This window comes from Lichenostomus cassidix, chromosome 26, assembly GCF_008360975.1.
Source record: "Lichenostomus cassidix isolate B80296 chromosome 26, HeHo_3.0, whole genome shotgun sequence".
NCBI classification, from domain to species: domain Eukaryota; kingdom Metazoa; phylum Chordata; class Aves; order Passeriformes; family Meliphagidae; genus Lichenostomus; species Lichenostomus cassidix.
In genome coordinates, this window is record NC_139506.1 from 2,633,504 (window position 1) to 2,652,618 (window position 19,115).

The 19,115-nt window shown below is 43.2% G+C and overlaps 2 protein-coding genes across 2 annotated transcripts in view; both read left to right on the top strand.

The window, feature by feature from the left end:
• The window catches only part of AP4B1 (adaptor related protein complex 4 subunit beta 1), a 45,539-nt gene extending 26,426 nt beyond the window's left edge, over positions 1-19,113 (top strand). The window contains exon 11 of the transcript XR_014856578.1: positions 18,171-19,113. The gene's annotated coding sequence lies outside the window, so the exon portion shown is untranslated. The remainder of the gene's footprint in view (positions 1-18,170) is intronic.
• RSBN1 (round spermatid basic protein 1) lies at positions 308-19,113 on the top strand. The gene is made up of 7 exons (XM_085082846.1): positions 308-704; positions 4,277-4,947; positions 10,989-11,126; positions 11,540-11,682; positions 12,540-12,707; positions 13,597-13,705; positions 14,273-19,113. Exons 1-7 carry the CDS (start codon positions 350-352, stop codon positions 14,732-14,734), a joined length of 2,046 nt encoding a protein of 681 aa, XP_084938972.1. The 5' UTR covers positions 308-349; the 3' UTR covers positions 14,735-19,113.
• Positions 19,114-19,115: the final 2 nt, after the last annotated feature.

Consider the following 19,115-nt stretch of genomic DNA (forward strand, 5'->3'; position numbering starts at 1 on the left):
TCCATCCCCCTGCCGTAGGCAGGGATGGCCTCCTTGGGCTCGCTCCAACAGCTCCACATCATCTCCCTCGCGGGGAAAGCCCCTCAGCACCCAGCGGTCGGTGTTTAATGGACGAAGCACTTCAGAAGCAGCAAGAACCGCCGATAAAATAAAGCTTTTCACCCGCTCCCCTCTCTCCGCTCTGCGCTCCCTCAGCGCTTTCCCGCCCTCCCCTCACCGCCCACGTGACCTGCGCCGCGCGCACGCGCCGCCCGCTCCGAACTACAGGTCCCAGGGTGCCCCGCGGCGGCGCGTGCGCGGCGGCGCCCGGCGCTCGGGCCATTTAAATGTGTGTGAGGGAGCCCCTGAAATGGCCGCGCAGGTCGCCGCGGTGCCGCGGGCCCCGGAGGAGCCGCCGCCGCCGCCCTCAGCGGACCGGCCCGCCCGGCCCCGCGGGCCCCGCCGCCGGCGAGCGGCACCCGGCGAGCCGCCGGCCGCCAAGCGGGCCCGGCCGAGCCAGCCGCTGCTGGCGGGGCCCGGCCCGGCGGAGCCGCTGCCCCCGCCAGCTCTCCCCGCCGCGGCGGGGCTGTTCACGTTCTCCCCGCTCAGCCTCCCGCCGCCCGGGGAGCGCCGACACCACCACCGGCACCACGCCGAGCCCGCCGGCCACAAGGCGAGGCGCGGCAGCCCCGCGGACGGCGCGGCGGGGCGGCCCAGCCAGCGAGGTGAGCGGCGGGGGGAGCGCGGGGGTCGCGGGCCGGCGGGTGCCCCGGGCGGGCTGGGCAGGGCGGGCGGAGCGGCGGCAGCGGCGCGCTGGGAGCCCCGGGAGCACCTGTGGAGGGGCTCGGGCGGCGGCGCGGCGGGCTCGGGGCCCTGGTCCGGCCGTGTCGTAGCGGGCACGGCGCTGCTGCCCCGGGCACGGAGCTGCTCCTGCTGCTGCTGTCAGAATGGCCCTCAGCGCGAGTTCAACGTGCAGGTGCTGTGGCAGTGAAGCTTTTTCCCCTCTGTGCTTGCATTAACGTGTGCTAGAGCTGAGGAGCTGCTGGGTTTTTTAATTTTGTTCTGCTGTTTTTAATAAGTGCCCTGAGAAAGCATCTCTTGATTCCATACAAATATTTCCAAGGCGGGTGTCAGAGAATGGTGCCAGATTCTTTTCAGGGGTGCCCAGCAACAGGACAAGGCGCGATAACCATGAATTAAAACAGGAAAAGTTCCTGCTCAACATGAGAAAGAATTTATTTCAATGGAGGGTGGCAGAGCACTGGCACAGGTGCCCAGGGAGGTCCTGGAGTCTCCCTGTCTGGAGGATTTCCAAACCCAAACCTGTGTCACCTGCTCCAGGTGACCCTGCCTTTGCAGGGGGGGTTGCACTGGATGATCTCTAGAGGTCACTTCCAACCTGAATTATTCTGTGTTTTCTTTAATAGAAAGGCCAGAATATCTCTGGCTTTTGGTGTGTGCTGTGTGTGGTTTTGTTTATTTTTATTTTTTTTAGCAGTACAGAATGGTTGTTTTGGTTCTGCTCAGAGATTTGTTATAGTAAAAAGCCACTTGGAGAGAGCAACACAGATAAAAAATAACTGCAAAGGCTGCTGTAATTGAAAATATAATGTGGTGACTTATGCTTGAGGAGTGTATGGGCAGGTTTTGTGCCAAAGAAACCAGAGATACACTTGCTTACAGAAGTCAAGTGTCTGTAGAGTAAACTCTAGATAGGACTGCCTTAAGAACAGACAAAACTATTGCTAGGAGAGACTTTTCTCCACTGGTTAATGCTTCCACACCGCTGTGCTTGAATAATGACTATAAAAGCTACTCATTGTAAACCTTTGCAGTTTTATCAATGTTTATCTAGCAAAAGTTTGGAGCAGTGTATCTTTGCACTCTGGAGTGTCACTGTGTCAGTTCTAACCCAGAGTTAAATAAGGCTTCTTAATGAACGCTTAAACAGCGTGAAAATGAGCATCAAAATTCCAGATTTGCAGAGGAAAGCCGTTTGCTAATTTGAAGCTCTTAGCTGCCTGTCCTCAGCTGTATGGGTAGCACCTTTTGGGATGGGGCTGTATTTCTTTTCCTGACTATCAGTTTTTATTTTGATGTATAATCTAATTAAGATACCTGTTACATTGACTATACCATGCTTATCTGAGGCCCCAGGTGACAGTGAACAGCCTCACTGTTTTTACTGTTTAATAGTGGTTCTCATTCAGTTGTGAGATGTCTCTGATCATTTTAGAGTTATTGGCACGGCTGTCATTCTGCCTCACTGCTGAGCCCATACTTTAGTGACCTATCCACAGCTTTTTTGTGCTTGAGGTGCTGGAGGCTTTCTATTTATTTAAAGGAATAATTAAAACTTTATTTCCTTCAAGATTGCCAGGCATTATTATAATGTCACTGTTAACTTCACTGAATACAGCAGTTACTCAGTGTAATAGTGGAACTCTGCTGTGTTCAGTGGATCCAGCAGCAGCCAGGGCAGCTTTTATCCTGAAAACAGACGTGTGTTCACTGGAAGCTCCCAAATGCAAAGGTTCCTCAGTGTCTGTTTGCTGTTAGGGAATGACTTCAAACAGGAAGATACTCTAAATTAAAATGTGTGGGATTTTTAAACTATATTTTAAATCAGAAATGCTTAAAATAAGAGAACTTTAACAAACAAATGTTCTTAGAAACGTGCATAGGGAAGTATTCTCAACAGCTCAGTGGTGACGTGAAATTCTTGTTTAGTTCCGGCCTGGGATCTCTCGTCCCACCAGGACAAATACCTGCTGTGTGAATTGCACGTTCACTCAGTGAGTAAAGCTGTTTGTACTTGAGAGCCCAGTGGCTGAGCAAACTCATGCACTCCTCACATCCGAGTCTTGCAGAAAATGTCATTCCAAGAACCGTTTCAGTTGACTTCCCAAAACAAGGGATACCACCCTGCTTTTCCTGGTTTCCCTGGCTGGGATGGAAAGATCAGGGCCTTTGCTGTTTGCAAGGGCTGCAGCAGCACGGTGAAAACTTGTATTTCAGGTCCTAAGACTATTGTACGAAGTGATGATTAAGCAATCAACTCTTTTTTTGCTCCGTGAGTAACGCTGTTCCTTCCACCAGGCTGTTATGGAGGTCAACCCTCTCCAGTAAGGAGCTCCGAGACCAAACCAGTAATGATCCAGTTAAACACTGGTTACATTGAAAAACTCGGAGCTGCCTGTGTTTATCACTACACCCTTTCTCATAAAACAGTGTAGCATGTTTTATTTCTTTAGCTGCAAGTGCTCTGAGAGGATAAAAAGGAGTATCAGTGTGCAGCCAAAGGAAGGAAACTTTGTTAACACAAAGCCCTGTGCTGAGGGGAAACTGTAAAACTTTAGTTACTGCGTCTTCTGGTCAGATGTTGGTTGTTCTCATCCCCGTGGCTATCGTGGTAACACAGCTCCTGGAGATTTATGGGCATTGTTGGATGAAATGGTTCTTTGATTCAGGCACATTAAAATCTTGTCTTGGCAATTGAGTTTTTAACAGCTGGAGCATCACATTTTCTAATTACCTTTGTCCCTTGCTAAATGTTATTGGAATTAGTTTTTATTCTTGAAAGATTAACAACCTAAACTATTCCGTTTTGCCTGACAGAGCTACTTCTTTACGTTTTATCTCTCAGCCTTTTAGAGGTTGATTAACTTTAAAAAAACCCTCAAACAAACCAAAACGGCCTCTTAATTTCTTTCTCTCCATTAACTGGATAGTTAACTATAGAGCTGAAGCTGTTGATGAGATGATTTGGGTCCTTTAATTTAAAAGATCAGCAGTCTAAGATTTATTTAAATATTTTTTACCTCTAAGTGTCAGTAAAGCTTGTACCTCTTCAGCTCTATGCTGTTTTGCTTCTGTATCATGTGTCCAAAATCAGGGAAGTGTTCTGTAATGAAAGTCTTAGTGTTTAAATGTTACACATACTTGTTTATCCTCTTTCCCTACACGGCACTGCCTTAAATGTCAGAAGTTATTAATGTATGTAATTATAGATGTTCTGAAATACAGACTCCTTTTAAAGATATTCTAATCTATTAAAATGGAAGTAATTCTAAAATACTAAGCTAGCATTCTGGTAGTTTTCCTTAATTCAAGGCTTTATTTGTATAATAGTAGATACCCTGACTTTGGCTCAATTATACAACCAAAAATGCAATGTTTTACTATTGGCCAGTCTCCCTGGGAATAGATCCCTTCAGCAAGTGAGAGGCCTGAATTCTTTTGGGGTGAATATGCTGCAACTGCAGAACTCTAATCTTCTCTTTATTGTTGCTGCCAGAAACTCCAGATGAAAATGGCAAAACCCAGCGAGCTGACAGTCTTATTATGAAGAAGATAAAGAAAAAAAAGAAAAAGAAACACCGGGAAGATGTGAGGGGAAAACGCCTGAAGATGTACAACAAGGAAGTGCAGACAGTGTGTGCTGGGCTCACTCGAATTGACAAGGAGACTCTGTCTCAAGGACAGTGTGACAACCTGGAAATGAACAAGGAATCCTTCAGGTACCTGAAGGATGAGCAGCTGTGCAGACTGAACTTGGGCATGCAGGAATATCGGATACCCCAGGGAGTACAAACCCCCTTTGTGACACACCAGGAGCACTCTGTTCGCAGCAGCTTCCTGAAGACTGGCACTAAATTCAGTAACTTCATTCACGAGGAGCATCAGTCCAATGGAGGTGCCCTAGTCCTGCATGCTTACATGGATGAACTCTCATTTTTGTCTCCAGTGGAGATGGAGAGATTTGCTGAAGAGTTTCTTGCGTTGTCATTCAGTGAAAATGATAAAAATGCAGCTTACTATGCTTTAGCCATAGTGCATGGAGCAGCTGCTTATTTACCAGACTTCCTGGATTACTTTGCTTTTAACTTTCCAAACACTCCAGTGAAAATGGAAATTTTGGGCAAGAAGGACATTGAAACAACAACAATTTCAAATTTTCACTCTCAGGTAAGAACTGTTTAAAAGCATAAAAGTTGCACAACACCTAGATTTGATTTAACCTCATTAGTCCAGAGCAGGGATGGCGTAAAATAGTGAAGTCACAAATTTATTTTCTAAGCAGATTAAAAAAGATGATGTTAGGACTACACTATTGTGCTGTTTTATTCCTGCTTCTGCTTCAAGCTTTTTTTGTGCTCTCTGGTAGTTGGTGAATTCCACCTCAGACACTGCTGTCAGGGACCTGAGGAGAGATCTGAACTGATCATCTTTTTCTTCTGAGCTTGGGGGAACACTGAGATTGTTCAAAACAGCCAAGTCTGTATCAAGAGTTGCATAGACTGCAAATGCTAGCACTGCTTTTCTAGTCAGTAGAGCTGGGGTTTGTTGGTTTTGGGGGGTTTTCTTTGCAATGGCATTACTTTTCATGTTTCAGTATATCTGATTGACAAGTTCTTTTGAAGTCTTAATTCCCTCAGTAGCTGATGTGGTTTAAACTTTCCAACTTGAAGGTGGTTAGAATATGTTTTTAATTGCCTTGGAAAAGGAGTTTAATTTTATTTACTCCCTTAGTTTCCACAGTAGGCTTAAACTAGTTTAAATTCTGAAACTGTATCTCCATGTAACTTAAATGGATGCAACAGTAAAAACTAAAGTAATTCCAAGATTCCAGTGTGAAACTCCCTTGGATTTTAGTTTTGTGATCAAACTCAGAAGTATCTACAAGCATACAACAAGATTACCATTTAGATAAATTTTTTTGATTGAATAAAGCTTTTCTCTGTTTATTCTGAGAATGGATTCAAACTGCTGATTACTCTTAAGATCTTTACTGAAGACATTAATTACATTTACTAGTTCATCTGTTGGGAGGATGAATCTGAAACTCCGTAGTGGAGTGCACTTCAGTGTGTTTGGAGCACACCTTTAGCAACAGATTTTGGAGTATTGGTGCTTGTGGATGGGCTGTTTGGATCTCTGCAGGGTTTACCAAATGTTTGTAAGCAAGGTTTGCATTGGAAGAATAATTATTGCTTTACAGAAAGTTACTGCATGGTCATTGTGGAGTCTTTGAATACCATTTAAATGAATAATCCTGACACCTGGCTTTTTGTTGGACAATGATTAGCTGCTGCAGTACTTATTTTTCAACCAGCTTCTCTTTCTTGGTTTAAGTAATTCTTTGTGCTGACAGAGCTGTGTTTGGGTGCAGAGTACCCTAAAAACAGTCTCTGAGCATATGGGCAAGAGTACTTCTGCACAATGCGTCCCTGCATGCTGCAGGTGTGAAATTTGTCCACAGGTCGGGCTTTAAAGTCTTCTGTATTAGTGATTTATCTGTGTTCTTTAGTGTCCTGATTGCATTCTGGCTTGAGTATGTGATGACCCCTGAAATGGCTAAACAGAGCCTCTGGCATATTCAAGAATTGCGTTTTTTCTTGGTGAATGTCCTGTGAACATGAATACTGGCACTATAAATACACATGAGGAATGTATGGTAATAAATAAGAGGCTTTACTGGGTTATAGTCTGCTGGTACTTCAATTAATTCTATTTTAAGTACTGTCTAAACTTGATTAAGATTGAGTCATGACATAAGGTTCAGTTGGTCTAAACCACTTCTCTAAACCCAGCTCCAGCATGACCTGGTTAATCCTCTCTGGCTGAAGTGTGTTGGTGCAGTTCTCACTGAGCAAACAGAGCAGTGGAGCTGTCACAGGCAGCTGGAGCAGAGCTCTTCAGAGAATACAGATGATGGAAAAGCTGAAGGAAACATTGAAACTGGGGATGGGTTCACCCAGGTTCTGCAAGCTGGCTTGTCTTGAAATGGAGAAGGCTGCAATGTCCTGCTCGAGGGCCTGGGGAGAATGAGCCTGCCTGTTGTCCTGCTGTTCCTTGGCAGCTCTGGGGAGGGGTGAACAGATTGGCCAAGCTTCACTTTTGACACTTTGTGTGCTTCTGCAGATTGAACGTGTTACACTATTGTGTGCTGTAACCCTGATTATTTATAATCGAAGATACTCAGTTAAGTCACCTCCATTCTGGGTTCCTCCTCTGTGCATGAGTTTGTTTGCTGCACTCACCTGTGCCCAGGGGATTTGGAGCTCTAGTGAGTCTTGAATCCTGGAGATTTGGTGTCAAGGAGTCAAAATTTGATCTGTAAACTGCAAGTTAATGTGACCTTTGGCTTGCACAACATTCAGCTTTTTTGTGTTTTCAGAGAAACTGAATTTAAGTATTCAAAACAAGGACTTTAATCTGAAAGACTTGGTAGAAGTCTAGTGATAATTAACTGCCTTGCAAGGTGAATTCCTTTGTTCTCAGGGCAGTGAGTATAGCAAAGCACTCTAATGTGTATTTGTTACATAAATGTTTTGTTTCAGTATCTTAAAATAATTAAGCTTCAGTGTCCTCTAGATCTTTTGCTTGCATTTGCTCTCATTGGTTCTAATATTTCAGTGCTGGAGCTCACCTTTAGTTTGGAGCTGTTCACTTGGGCTCTGAGAGCTTTCAAGTCTCAAATCACTAAGCAGTAATTTGTAAGCTTTCCTCACATAAGGGCACACTTTAATTTGGAAGCTCTTAGCAGTGCAGCTAGAATGAACTCTTATTTTCCTTATCACTTGTTTCAGTACAACTGCTTCTAGTTCTACTCAGTGAATGGGAATATATTTAGAGTTGAAAAAACACTTCTGCTTTTTTTCCCCAACTGATCAACTGCCTGATGAATTCTCTCTCTGATCCAAAGAACAGTTAGACTGTCACAGAGGGTGTGTGTGGGGGTTCTGGGAAGAGGCCAGGAAAGAGAATTGGGGAAGTAGGTTTTGCATAAAGCTGCTGTTCCTTCTGGGAAGAAGGTGGGAGAAGCAGCCAACAGGTGATAACTGGGTAAGTTTTTCTACACCTGTTATCAGAACAGGTTACTCTATCCCTGAGAGCTTTGGTTAACAAACCACATTATAGTTTGGTTGTCTCTTCTGATGTGAACTCTTCTGTTTCTGGAAGGGCAATTTCTTTTTTTAGCAGTAGCTAGCAAAGTATGAAATGGAGAAATTGTGCATCTGTACTGCAAACTTCACTTGGTTTGTCACGTAAGTCATATAAACAATGCCCAGTGGTCCTGCAGTATGTCAGATTTTAGTCAAACATGTCACCCTTGCTGTGCTGGTGTGTCACTGCCTTGTCCTTCAGTAGTAAGCAGCCTTGTGCTCTTGCTTTCTTCCTTGGAGCCAAGTGTTTGTGTGGTTGGTTTTATAGCTGACTTGGCATGCTGAAATATTGTTGCTGTCAACTGATTCATGCTTTTCCTGCAACTGGAGAGAAACTTCTGAGACTTAACCTCATTTGTCTCCAGTGCCTCATCTGTGTGTCCTCTCCTCACCCTGTGCTGCTCACTTAACCCTTGGTGAGGCTGGGGTGGCTCAGGAACATGCAAATAAACACCAGCTCCGTGCCTCTGACAGGAAACACAGCCTCTGTCTGCTTCTGTTCTCACCCCAGTGTGGGAAACACTGATAGGCACATTGTGCAGCTGAGAGAAAATGTCTCCATGAGCACTCCAGAGCTAATTTTAAACATGCCCATAACTCACTGTCAGTGTGGGGTGTGTGGAGTAGAGAAGTGATGGCTGTGTGGCATTTGAAAGGGCACAGGCTGCCTGAGTGGTCTCTTACTGTCCCCATTGTCCTCTTGCAGCAGTAAAAACAGTGGCAGTTGCTGCTTGTGATCCACTGTTGGTTTTAAAGAAGCACAAGGAACAAATTATAGCAAGGGAGGTGCTGTGGTAATAAGTTACTGACTTCTGGCAGCCGTGTAAACTGGAGTGACCCTGGCTAAATTCCTAAACAAGAGTTGAACTTTAAGCAAAAATAAAAAACACTGAGAGAGGTCCAAATGGATGTAACAAAGTGACTTCAGCTATTTCAACATCTCAGCTTTCTTCCTTGGAAATGAGAGATGCATGCAGGTGGCTGTGGAGTGAATAGAGCTGGGAAGAGGGAATCTGGAGAACTTGGTGGATGAAAGGCCAGAGCTGTTTGCACAAAGGTGCAGCAAGCAGGTTACTTACTCATGGGACACTAAATCACCCAGTTGTGAAGGAAGAGCAAGGTGCCTGTTCTTTTAGATGTTCATTACATCATATTCTTGAGACCACTGGCCTAACCAGTGGTGTTGGTGTTTGCTGCTCAGAAGGAATTAAGAATGAGAGAGAGAAGCCGTAAAAAAATGTTATGGTGTATTAAACTAGTAGACATCTGTGATTGAGGGGCTTGAGATGAATGCTACAGCCTGCTGGGGATTGCTGTGGGCTGGTGCATGTTTTCAGTGTAAACATGTCCTGGGTTTAATTCTCAAGTGGGTATATTCCTTTAATTTCTATTAAAAACCAGCAAAGTGTTGAAATCTAGTATTTCCCTAAAGTATTTCTACTGTTCCAGTTACAACTCCTGAGTTCTTGTCTATTTTTTCATTGTTTCAGTGCATTAAAAAAAAACTGAAGTCAAAGCTTCTCATTTTTCATTTCCTTTGAAAACATTACAAGGAAAAACTGCATATGGAATTATAATTCACTTTAACTCATGACAAACACCTGTGAAATACTAGTGACTCTCACCAGGTGGTTTCAATAGCACAGAACTCATCTGGAAGTGCTCTGTCTCCACTTACATAAATAGTGCCAGGCAGTTAAACTTCACTGGATAAGGACCAGAGCATTTTAGTCCTTAGTTTTCCTTTCAGTGCACAGAACTAAAATGTTGCTGTGGTGTTGCAGTGTTCCTACTCTGAACTAAATGGAGTGAGCTAAAGTCCTATAATTAAGAAGTGAAATATCCATGGCTGCTGCTAGAGGATAAAATTGCAGCAGTAACTCTATTCTTCCTTTATTAGTCTCTCCTAATTTACCTTTAACAGCTGCATGGAGTAATTTAATGACATCTGGTTTGTTGACTAAACATGCAAAACTGAAACTGAACGCTAAGCTGCTGCATCCACATATCTGTAATTGGAGTTTTAAAAGGCATCACACTTTGTGAACATGACTGTTAAATTGCAAATTTACCAGAAATTGTCTGTACTGTCCCACCACTCAGCCATGGAAAACAGCTGTAGTTTTTCAACCTTACAACACAGACTGAAGGGTGATGGAAGGCTGAGGCTCAGACACAACTGAGTGTGCAAAACAGACTAATTATGGCAGAGCTTCTGCTCTATAACATTAATTAGCTGTGGTATCTACACAGAACCTCCTCTGTGGCCATATGGCACATTACAGCTGCAGTCCATAGGATGAGGCTCCAGAACGCTGGATTCTTGCCAGTACCTCTCCTCTGGGAACAGGAAATTGGCAAGAAAAGTTTCCAGATGACCCGGGAAAGTGGGACAGTCTGTGTTCTAGAGATGTCCACGAGCTGTGAGATTAAAGTGTTTCTGGCCCCAGCACTGCCAGCAGGTTCTACTGTAAATGGTTTTCCTAAAATCCTTATGTCCATGAGGACTGGGTTTCCAGCTAAACATTTCATTTCCTCTGCTTTCTGGCCAATTTTCTGTGTATACTATAACAACATCACCAGAGCCACTGTGTGGAGGACACTGAGGTTTTTCACTGCAGTCCCAGGGGAAGGACCTCAGGGCCACGACTGAAATGAGGAATGTGCATTTTCCAGGAGCATCCGGTTTGAAATGTAGAAGCAGCAGTGAACAGCACAAACTGGTGGGGAATTGAAGCTTTCTGGTGGAAGACTGAGTCACAATTAAACCTTGTGTAGTTGTTTTCTCAAGTCAGCCTGGAAGTGTTGAATTGTTCCTGAATTAGTCAAATATTCACTTGCTGTCACTCAAACTTCAGAAGGATTTCCTGTCAGGAGTCCAGGCAAGAATTCTTTCTCTTCTGTTCTAAACAGTCCCTGTGTGAATTCCCAAAGGCACATCTACTGAAACAGATATAAACGAGCCCAAGATTCATCCCAGCTGTGTCAGATGAGTCAGTTTGAATCTCCTGTCAGACAACTAAAGCTATGCTGGTGTTGTTTCTCCTGTCTGACCCTCAGGTCAATCGGACTTACTGCTGTGGCACCTACCGAGCAGGACCCATGCGCCAGATCAGCCTGGTTGGAGCAGTGGATGAAGAAGTTGGGGACTACTTCCCAGAATTCCTAGACATGTTGGAAGAATCTCCATTTCTTAGAGTAAGCAGTAACTTGTGGTGTGTTCAGAGCGCTGTAGATACTTAAGCAATTGTTAGGTTTCCAAGTAATTAAAAACCAGAAGGTATTTTCTTTATTGATGTACTTATTTGGGCTGCTGAGGTTCATTCTTTCCTCTGTCCAATTGAAAGGCGTGGAATTAGGTGGCTAATTAAAATAATCAAGTATATTATATATACATGCACTACATGCATCTCTACTTCCCTAAAAACTAAGTTTGATAAAATTAGCTTGGAATACCTTTTACCTCTCAAACTTGCTTAGTTTCTATGCAATTCTTTTGACAGCAGATTTGAACCAGTTTTACCAAAGGCATCATTTAATTTTTCTATCTCACCCAGTGTTTTGTGTTATGTGTGTTTTGTGGGTTGTTTTGTTTTCCTGTTTTCTTTTAGATGACTTTGCCCTGGGGGACTCTTTCCAGTCTCAGACTGCAGTGCAGGTCCCAGAGTGATGATGGACCCATCATGTGGGTGAGGCCGGGAGAGCAGATGATCCCCACAGCTGATATGCCAAAATCACCCTTCAAACGGCGCCGGTAAGATTTGGGTTTCCTTTTGTACTCAAAGTAAAACATTGCAGTGAAGTCTCTGTCAGATTTGAGAACAAAAGCAAAGTACTTGATGTATAACTGGCTCTTCAGAGGACTAATTCAGATTTGGGTTTCACTTTCATTTCTGTTTCAAATTGGCTCAGCTGATAAAGCAAATGTTACCTGTGATGGTTATTTTATTTCACTGCTCCTCACAGTATCTTTCAGTGCTTCTCATATATCCTCGATCAGTGCTTTAAGATTAAAACCTCTTTTTATTATCCTTCAGGAGACTTTAATTCATCTTATTTCTGTGGCAAGAACCAATTTGGTGGTGAGGGCAGGTGAAATGCTGTGAAACAGCAGAGATGCTTACACTGCTCGTGCTGCATTCTAATGTCAGTGCTAAAGCACTTGTAACACTGCCTGCCTGCTTAAGAATTATTGTGTTTACTAGCTATCTTTCTCTGGAAGAGTGCTCTGGAACAAATTCTAGGAGATTTGGAGGCATATTCTAATTGTCATTCCAAGAAGAATTTTTGGATGTACTCCCAAATAACTGAAGCTCAGGTTCTGTAAGATAGCTCTGTTTTACATACCAATACGTTCTTATAGGAGGTCTTTCAGCACAAGCAAACACAAAAATGTGATTTGATTTGTTCTGTAAAGTTTGATCTCAGAACCTGAATCATATTTGGCTGCTTTTATTTCAATCTTTCGCCAAATAAACACCTAGAAGAAATCAGAGAAAAGTGCTTTGTTCCTTTGAATCCTCCAGCACACAGCATTTTATTATATCAATACAAATGCTTATTTTTGAACAGTCTGGGACATCTTCAGTGTGTGTTTTTATCCCACTGCAGGTCCATGAACGAGATCAAGAACCTGCAGTACCTACCTCGGACCAGCGAGCCCCGAGAGGTCCTGTTTGAGGACAGGACGAGAGCTCACGCTGACCACGTGGGGCAGGGCTTTGACTGGCAGAGCACAGCTGCTGTCGGGGTGCTCAAGGCTGTGCAGTTTGGGGAATGGTAAGTGCAGCTATTCTTCTTTAAAAATCCCAATTCCTCAGAAAACAAACCTGATCAGAAATTATTTAAACGCTGTAATTAGACAAAAGCTGCCCAGAGCTAGAAACCACAAGCCATATACCTCCCACTTACCCATCCCATTTTTCCCTCTTGATGCAAGAAAGAATTTGTAACAGCAGCTTGCAGAATATTTTAGTGATACACAAAAACCTGGAGCATCATCCCTGATTATTCTTTTCCTGAGCAGGTATAATAATTCTAGCTTTTGTAACAGTAGTCTGAGAGCTCAGTGTAATTAATTTCACAGCTGCATTGCTTTCTCAGGTCATGTACCCAGGATATTGGTGTTGACCTTGCAGAGAAACTAGGCTTGCATCATTGAAATAACTAGAAATTACGGTAGAAATTGGATGGTATCATTAGCAATATCATTAGAATAAAAGATGCCAGGATTTCCTTCACTCTGGTTCACAGCTGTTGAATAAAATCCTCACTGCTTCAACTTCAGAGTCACTTTGTCATTTTACATTTTTCCCCTTAATGCAGAATTATTCTTTCCAATTACAGAATGGAAGAATTGAGGCAAATTGTGGTTCCTAGAACACAGAGGACTTTGATAGTGGCAGTTTGAAGCTAGTTCTCAGGTGTTTCAGTGTATTGTCCATGAAAACACCACTTCTGTTACAAATGCTGCAGGAATAATGGGGAGTGGAAAAGGGGGAAATCTATGAATTATACATCTTTTTCAAAAGAATACACTATTGAGAGCTGCTGAGACTTTGTGGACAGTGTAACACTGAAATAGGTCATTGCTTCAATGAATCTTTCTGCTGGGAAGAGCTGTAACTGAAATACTTCAGAAATTCCTGGAATTCTCATCTTTTTCTAGGAGTGACCAGCCTCGTATAACCAAAGATGTGGTTTGTTTTCATGCTGAAGACTTCACTGATGTTGTGCAGAGACTTCAGCTGGACCTGCATGAACCCCCAGTGTCACAGGTATCAAATCTATCAACTCTTCCCTTGTGACAGCTCATTCCTGGTGTTTTGGGGGTAGTTTCTGACAGATCCCAGGTTCTCTATAGTCAGCCCTTTTGTATTCCCAGTTGCCCTCAGCTGTCTGGGATAATTTCCTTGTGTTTCAGGATAAAATAGTTCAGTTGGAAGGGACCTTTTACTTTTCCCTTCTCCCAAGCTGGGGTTCATGCCATGAGTCACAGGATGTACTGTAGAAACAATCTGTTGATTAAGAAGTTGTGTGTACCTATTAATGCTTTTTCTGATATCTGATGTGGAGGCATTTAACTCAGTCCTGTCAGCCCAAATAAAGCAGCCCATGTGACACCTGCTGGTTTTAACTATAACTATAGAATCTTTTTCATTCTCCTCTCTCAAGATGTGCGCATCAGAGAAATTGCATTTTGAAATCCCAATTCTCATTTGACTTTTAAATTTTACCCATGAAACGGAAACATTGTGATTTAGACATGAATTAACTTGAAAATAGGAGGATGCTGAATTGTTTGAAGAGTCTACCACTAACTTCCCCATCTCTCCTTCTCCCAGTGTGTTCAATGGGTGGACGAAGCCAAACTAAACCAAATGAGACGGGAAGGCATTCGCTATGCTAGGATTCAGTTGTGTGACAATGACATCTACTTCATCCCTAGAAATGTCATTCACCAGTTCAAAACAGTGTCAGCAGTCTGCAGCTTAGCCTGGCACATCAGACTCAAACAGTATCACCCCGTGGGGGAGACTTCTCCAAAAGCAGAAAGCAATTCAAGCCTGAACAGTAATGCTCCTGGAAACACAGAGGCAGAAGGTGAACCCCAAGGTGTGAGTGTAAAAATAGAGTCTGAAGAACCAGGTATGGAGATTCAGCTTACCCCAGGGGTGCTCTCCTCCTCTGTTTCTTCAATATCAGGACTTGTGCAACCAGATCAGGTGGCCCAGCCCCTTCCAGGTTTTAAAATAGAGTCTGATCAGCAACACAATCCACAGGATCATGCAGGCTCTTCTGTGTGATATGTATATAATCAAACATTTTTTTAACAACTTTTTAAAATTTTGATGTGAAGTTATAGTTTTATAACTGGCTTATGTTTTATTGGAGAAATCTTGCCTATAATTCTATAAAGAAAGGTGACATTCCAAAATGTCAAGCATATCTTTTTTACACAGATTATGCAAAATTCAAGTTGTATTTTAACCCCTTAGTACAACCTGTAACAGTGGTCTACCACTTCTTTCTGTTTAAGTAAAGAGATGTTGAATATCTTCTCAAAGTCAGATTGAAATTCCTCCAGGAACGTGAAATGATTGAACTCCATTGGTCAGTGTTATTTCCCTACTTTTACTTTCTCTCTAATCTTCACCAGAAATTGATGCTTTTGTAGAAAACTTGCAAAGTGATTTCCCCATCTCATTTTAATTGCTTAAGAAAAGTAAAAAAAAAAAATCAAAACAACAAAAAAAAGCTTAAAAAAAACAAACAAAAAACAGAGAAAGCACAGCACTTTTGATGATTTGTGGAATTTTTGGTATGTCTGTTTTTGACATGTTGGTTTATATACAAGCTATAGAAGTTGATGTTTCTTACAGTTCCTACAAGGGTGACCTGTAAAAAGAACTGAAGCAAGTGTCTGATTCCTGTTGAAATGCAATGACTTACTGACCTAACACTTCTCATAGCACTGCTTATGTTGTTTGGTGTGAGGGTTTTTGCTTCCAAAATACATCTTCCCTGAACGTGATAAATGCTAGTGTCAAAATTAGAGAACCTCTTGGTAGTCTTGTGGAGGAAACTGCTATCTTTGAGCACTTTAAGGCTTTAAAATACTTAACCAACTTGGCAGCTTGTTTTGATCGGGTTGTAACGTGTCCAATGGATCCACACTTTCCCTTGTACTGATGCACTTAATATAATAAGCATTGAGCTGATACCTGACTTCCTAGAATAAGGACAGCCTTACTGTGTAAGTTCTGTATTAGTATTTCACAGTACAAAGTATTTTGGCATTGGACTGCTTTTTCCATGTGTAGCTCCTGGGTGCCCAGTTACTGTGGAAAAATCAGCAGCACGTGCTCAATGTGTAGAGTGTCAGCTATCAACAGTTTTTAAACAATCTTTCAATATTTCTGGATGTTGACGTGTAATCTGTATTTGACTTTCACTCACCCCATTTATTACTGCCCTTTCGAGTCATCAAAAGGAAAAGTCCCTTTTCCCTGTCCCTCTCCCCTCCCCACATTTAGAGTACAAGTTGGGGTTTGGTGCAACTTAAGCTGTCTCCAGATAACTTTATTTGTTCTAATCCTCACTGGAGTAGGAAAGATTTGAAACACTATGTTAGACTAGACAAAAGCAAAGATGCTGTGTTAGTTCTGGATGCATCTTTTTAATATCAATTATTACTCTTCTCTTTATAAGGGTCTCTAAAATATGTTACTCTATTATAAATCTTACTTTGTGCAATATTGTTTGTGTAGGCTTTTATATACATATTAGCACCTCAGTGTAGAGGTCACTATTTTAAACTGATAGAGAAATAATCCTCAGAAGATACTGCAGTGATTAGTTAGAACCTGTATTACTCCTTATGTGTATGTATGTATTGTCTTCGGTACAAAAATGAGGACTAGGAAATATTTCAATTTAAAACTAATTTACAGATTGAAGTGGTAGTGACTCGTTTAGTAATCTGTGTAAATAAGGTGTTAGAATGGAAAGCTTTTATGATGAGAAGTAATGTGATTCATGCAGGGGTGTAATTTAATCTTAGCAGAAATTCTAGATGACTCAGCGCGGCTCAGAACCGAGCCGCCAGTTCTCTGGTGGGTTTTTTTCCACTTTTTATGTTGAGAGGAATTTCATAGCTTTAAGGGTTGTGCAAAGTAAAATTCCTCACAGGCAATAGTGGTTTCAGTTCATCCTTCACATTCAAAGATTTCCCAGGGGTGTTCTTTCCTTTTGACCAAGTCTGCGAGTCTTCCAAGTGCCCGTTCCACGCCTCTCCCCTGGCCCTGGCAGTTCAGGGTCATCCCCGAGGTGCCCTTCCCTGGCAGCCAGCACTGATCACTCAGGAACTGCCACACTGCAGAGACCACAGTGAGCCTGCAAACTGCACTTCAGAGGCACAAGAACCAGAGTAAGAGCCCCCATGCACCAACCTGTCTCTTTATTGGGAAAATTGGAATGGGATGAAGAGGGAGTCCATTTGGAAGTCCTCTGTAAATTCTAATAGTGTGTTTTCAAATGGATGAAGGAAGACTAGAGTGGTTTGTGCTACTTTGCAAGCTGTAGTTTTAGTGAAATCTGTGACAACAGCCTGAAATACCTGGCAAATGCTCTGACTCCCTCTTTGATGGAGGGACATGACCAATAGCAGCATGCAGTCTGTGCTCAGTTACTAACTTAAACCTAATGTCAGATTTAAATGCACACAAATAAAGGTATCTTTGAATGACCTGAATGTTGCTGATGCTATTCTAGTTTGGAAGACTGAGGGAGAGAGGAGCAAGCTGTTGGAGAATCTCTTACTAAATCCATGCTCAGCTTTGCTGTGCTTTCTTTAACCAAACTGGCAGACTTTCAAATTCCACCTCAACTCTGGATGTCAAGTGTGAGAGGGATTGCTTGGGAAGCTGCTTACTGTCCAGCCATGGCTTCAGTTGCCCAGAATCTTAGCCTTGAGGGGAAGATACAAATGTTTTCCAGACCAAGACCTGTAGAACACTGATTTTTTTATGAGCTAAAGCTGTTCAGAGAGGAATTAATGAATTCAAGCCACTTAGTGTTTGAGCAGAACAAATCAAGTAAATATTTCTGAATAACTCATGTTAAATAGCTGCTGTTTGAATTTCTCTAAGATTCCATAAAGCAGCCTCCTTAATGAGCCAATCAAACTTTTTGGCACATTTGATGGCTCATTCTAAGGCTGAGAAAGTTGGGACTGTTCAGCATGGAGAACTCACAGCACCTTCCAGCATCTGTAGGGGTTACAGGGAGGCTGGAGAGGGGCTGTTCATCAGGAACTGAGTGACAGGACAAGGGAGAACGGGTACAAATCAAAAGAGGGGGAATTTAGGTTAGAGATTAGGAAGAAATTTGATGGGGAGGTGAGGATCTGGTTGCCCACAGAGGTTGTGGATGCCCCAACCCTGGAAGTGTTCAAAGGCAGGTTGAGCAACCTGGCCCAGTGGGAAGTGTCCCTGCACATGGCAGGGAGTTGGGACTGGATGATTTTTAAGGTCCATTCCAACACCTTCAAATTCTGTTATTCTTAGTGGAAAGCAGACAGGTACAGAACAGTTCCTAAATATGAATGTGTTAGTCAGTTACTGCAAATCCTCAATTCTCCATTTATGAGGCTCTGCTCTGTGATCTGTGCTAGGTAAAAAATACTACTTTATGCTGGAGACAACTGTCAGTGACCAAGTGCTCTGTCCACAGAGGGTTCAGCTGTGAAGCACAGAACTGAGGCTTAGGTTCTACTTTAAATCAAGTGCTGGTGACTGAAACATTCCAGGGATAAAGGCAAGTGGCTCAGCTGTGCTAGAAATGGACTAGCAAATGCAGTTTGCTGCTGAAATGCCGGTTGGCTTTGGTTTCCTCTCTCCTCTAGACACACTGCAGGTCACTTTGTGCAGGTACCTACTGCATTCTCTTCCAGGGAGGGGGAACACCCACGAGGAGTTCCCAGGGGATTCACGATGAACACTTTTCACAGGTGCAGCACAGGGGCTCTGCTGTGCTCTGCCAGCTTTCCTGCGTGTTACAGTTCAGTTTCCCTGGACGAGGCAGATGGTCAGAGCTTTCCCCAAGTCCTTCATTGGGCATGATCCCCCCGATTTCGGGTGTGGATCACCTGAGTGATGAACTCTGGAATTGTAGTTTCCGAGGAGTGCTGAGCTTTGGCAGCCCTGTGCTGGCTGAGGGGGTGGGAGAGGAGGGGAGGGATGGTTTCCTCTCCCCCAGAGCCTGTTCTGTACCTTCCCGTGGGCTCTGAGCAGTGTCCAGGGCACCCCGAGCATTCACACAAACACCCACTTCCTCCCGATTTCTCTGTACAACATGTAAAGATACCGACTCCTGTATTGCTGTTTCGTGATTTAATTTGATTTGATTGGCAGCTACGATTATTTTTCTGTGGTTTTAATTTATCTAAGGTCTCTGCCTCCAGAGGACGTGTACAATTGCCTGGACGACTGTTTGCTTTGTGCGGCCTTAGTGTATTTATTGACATTCGCACGTGTGCGGGGGCGGCCCCGCGCTGTCGGTAGCTGACTGTACACCAGTGTCAAACTGTTAAGCTATTTCTTTGTAAAATAGTCCTGCGGAATGCATAGAATTTTTTTCCTGTAAAGTATTTTTTTAATAAACAAAAGTCTGATTTTGTCCTTTACC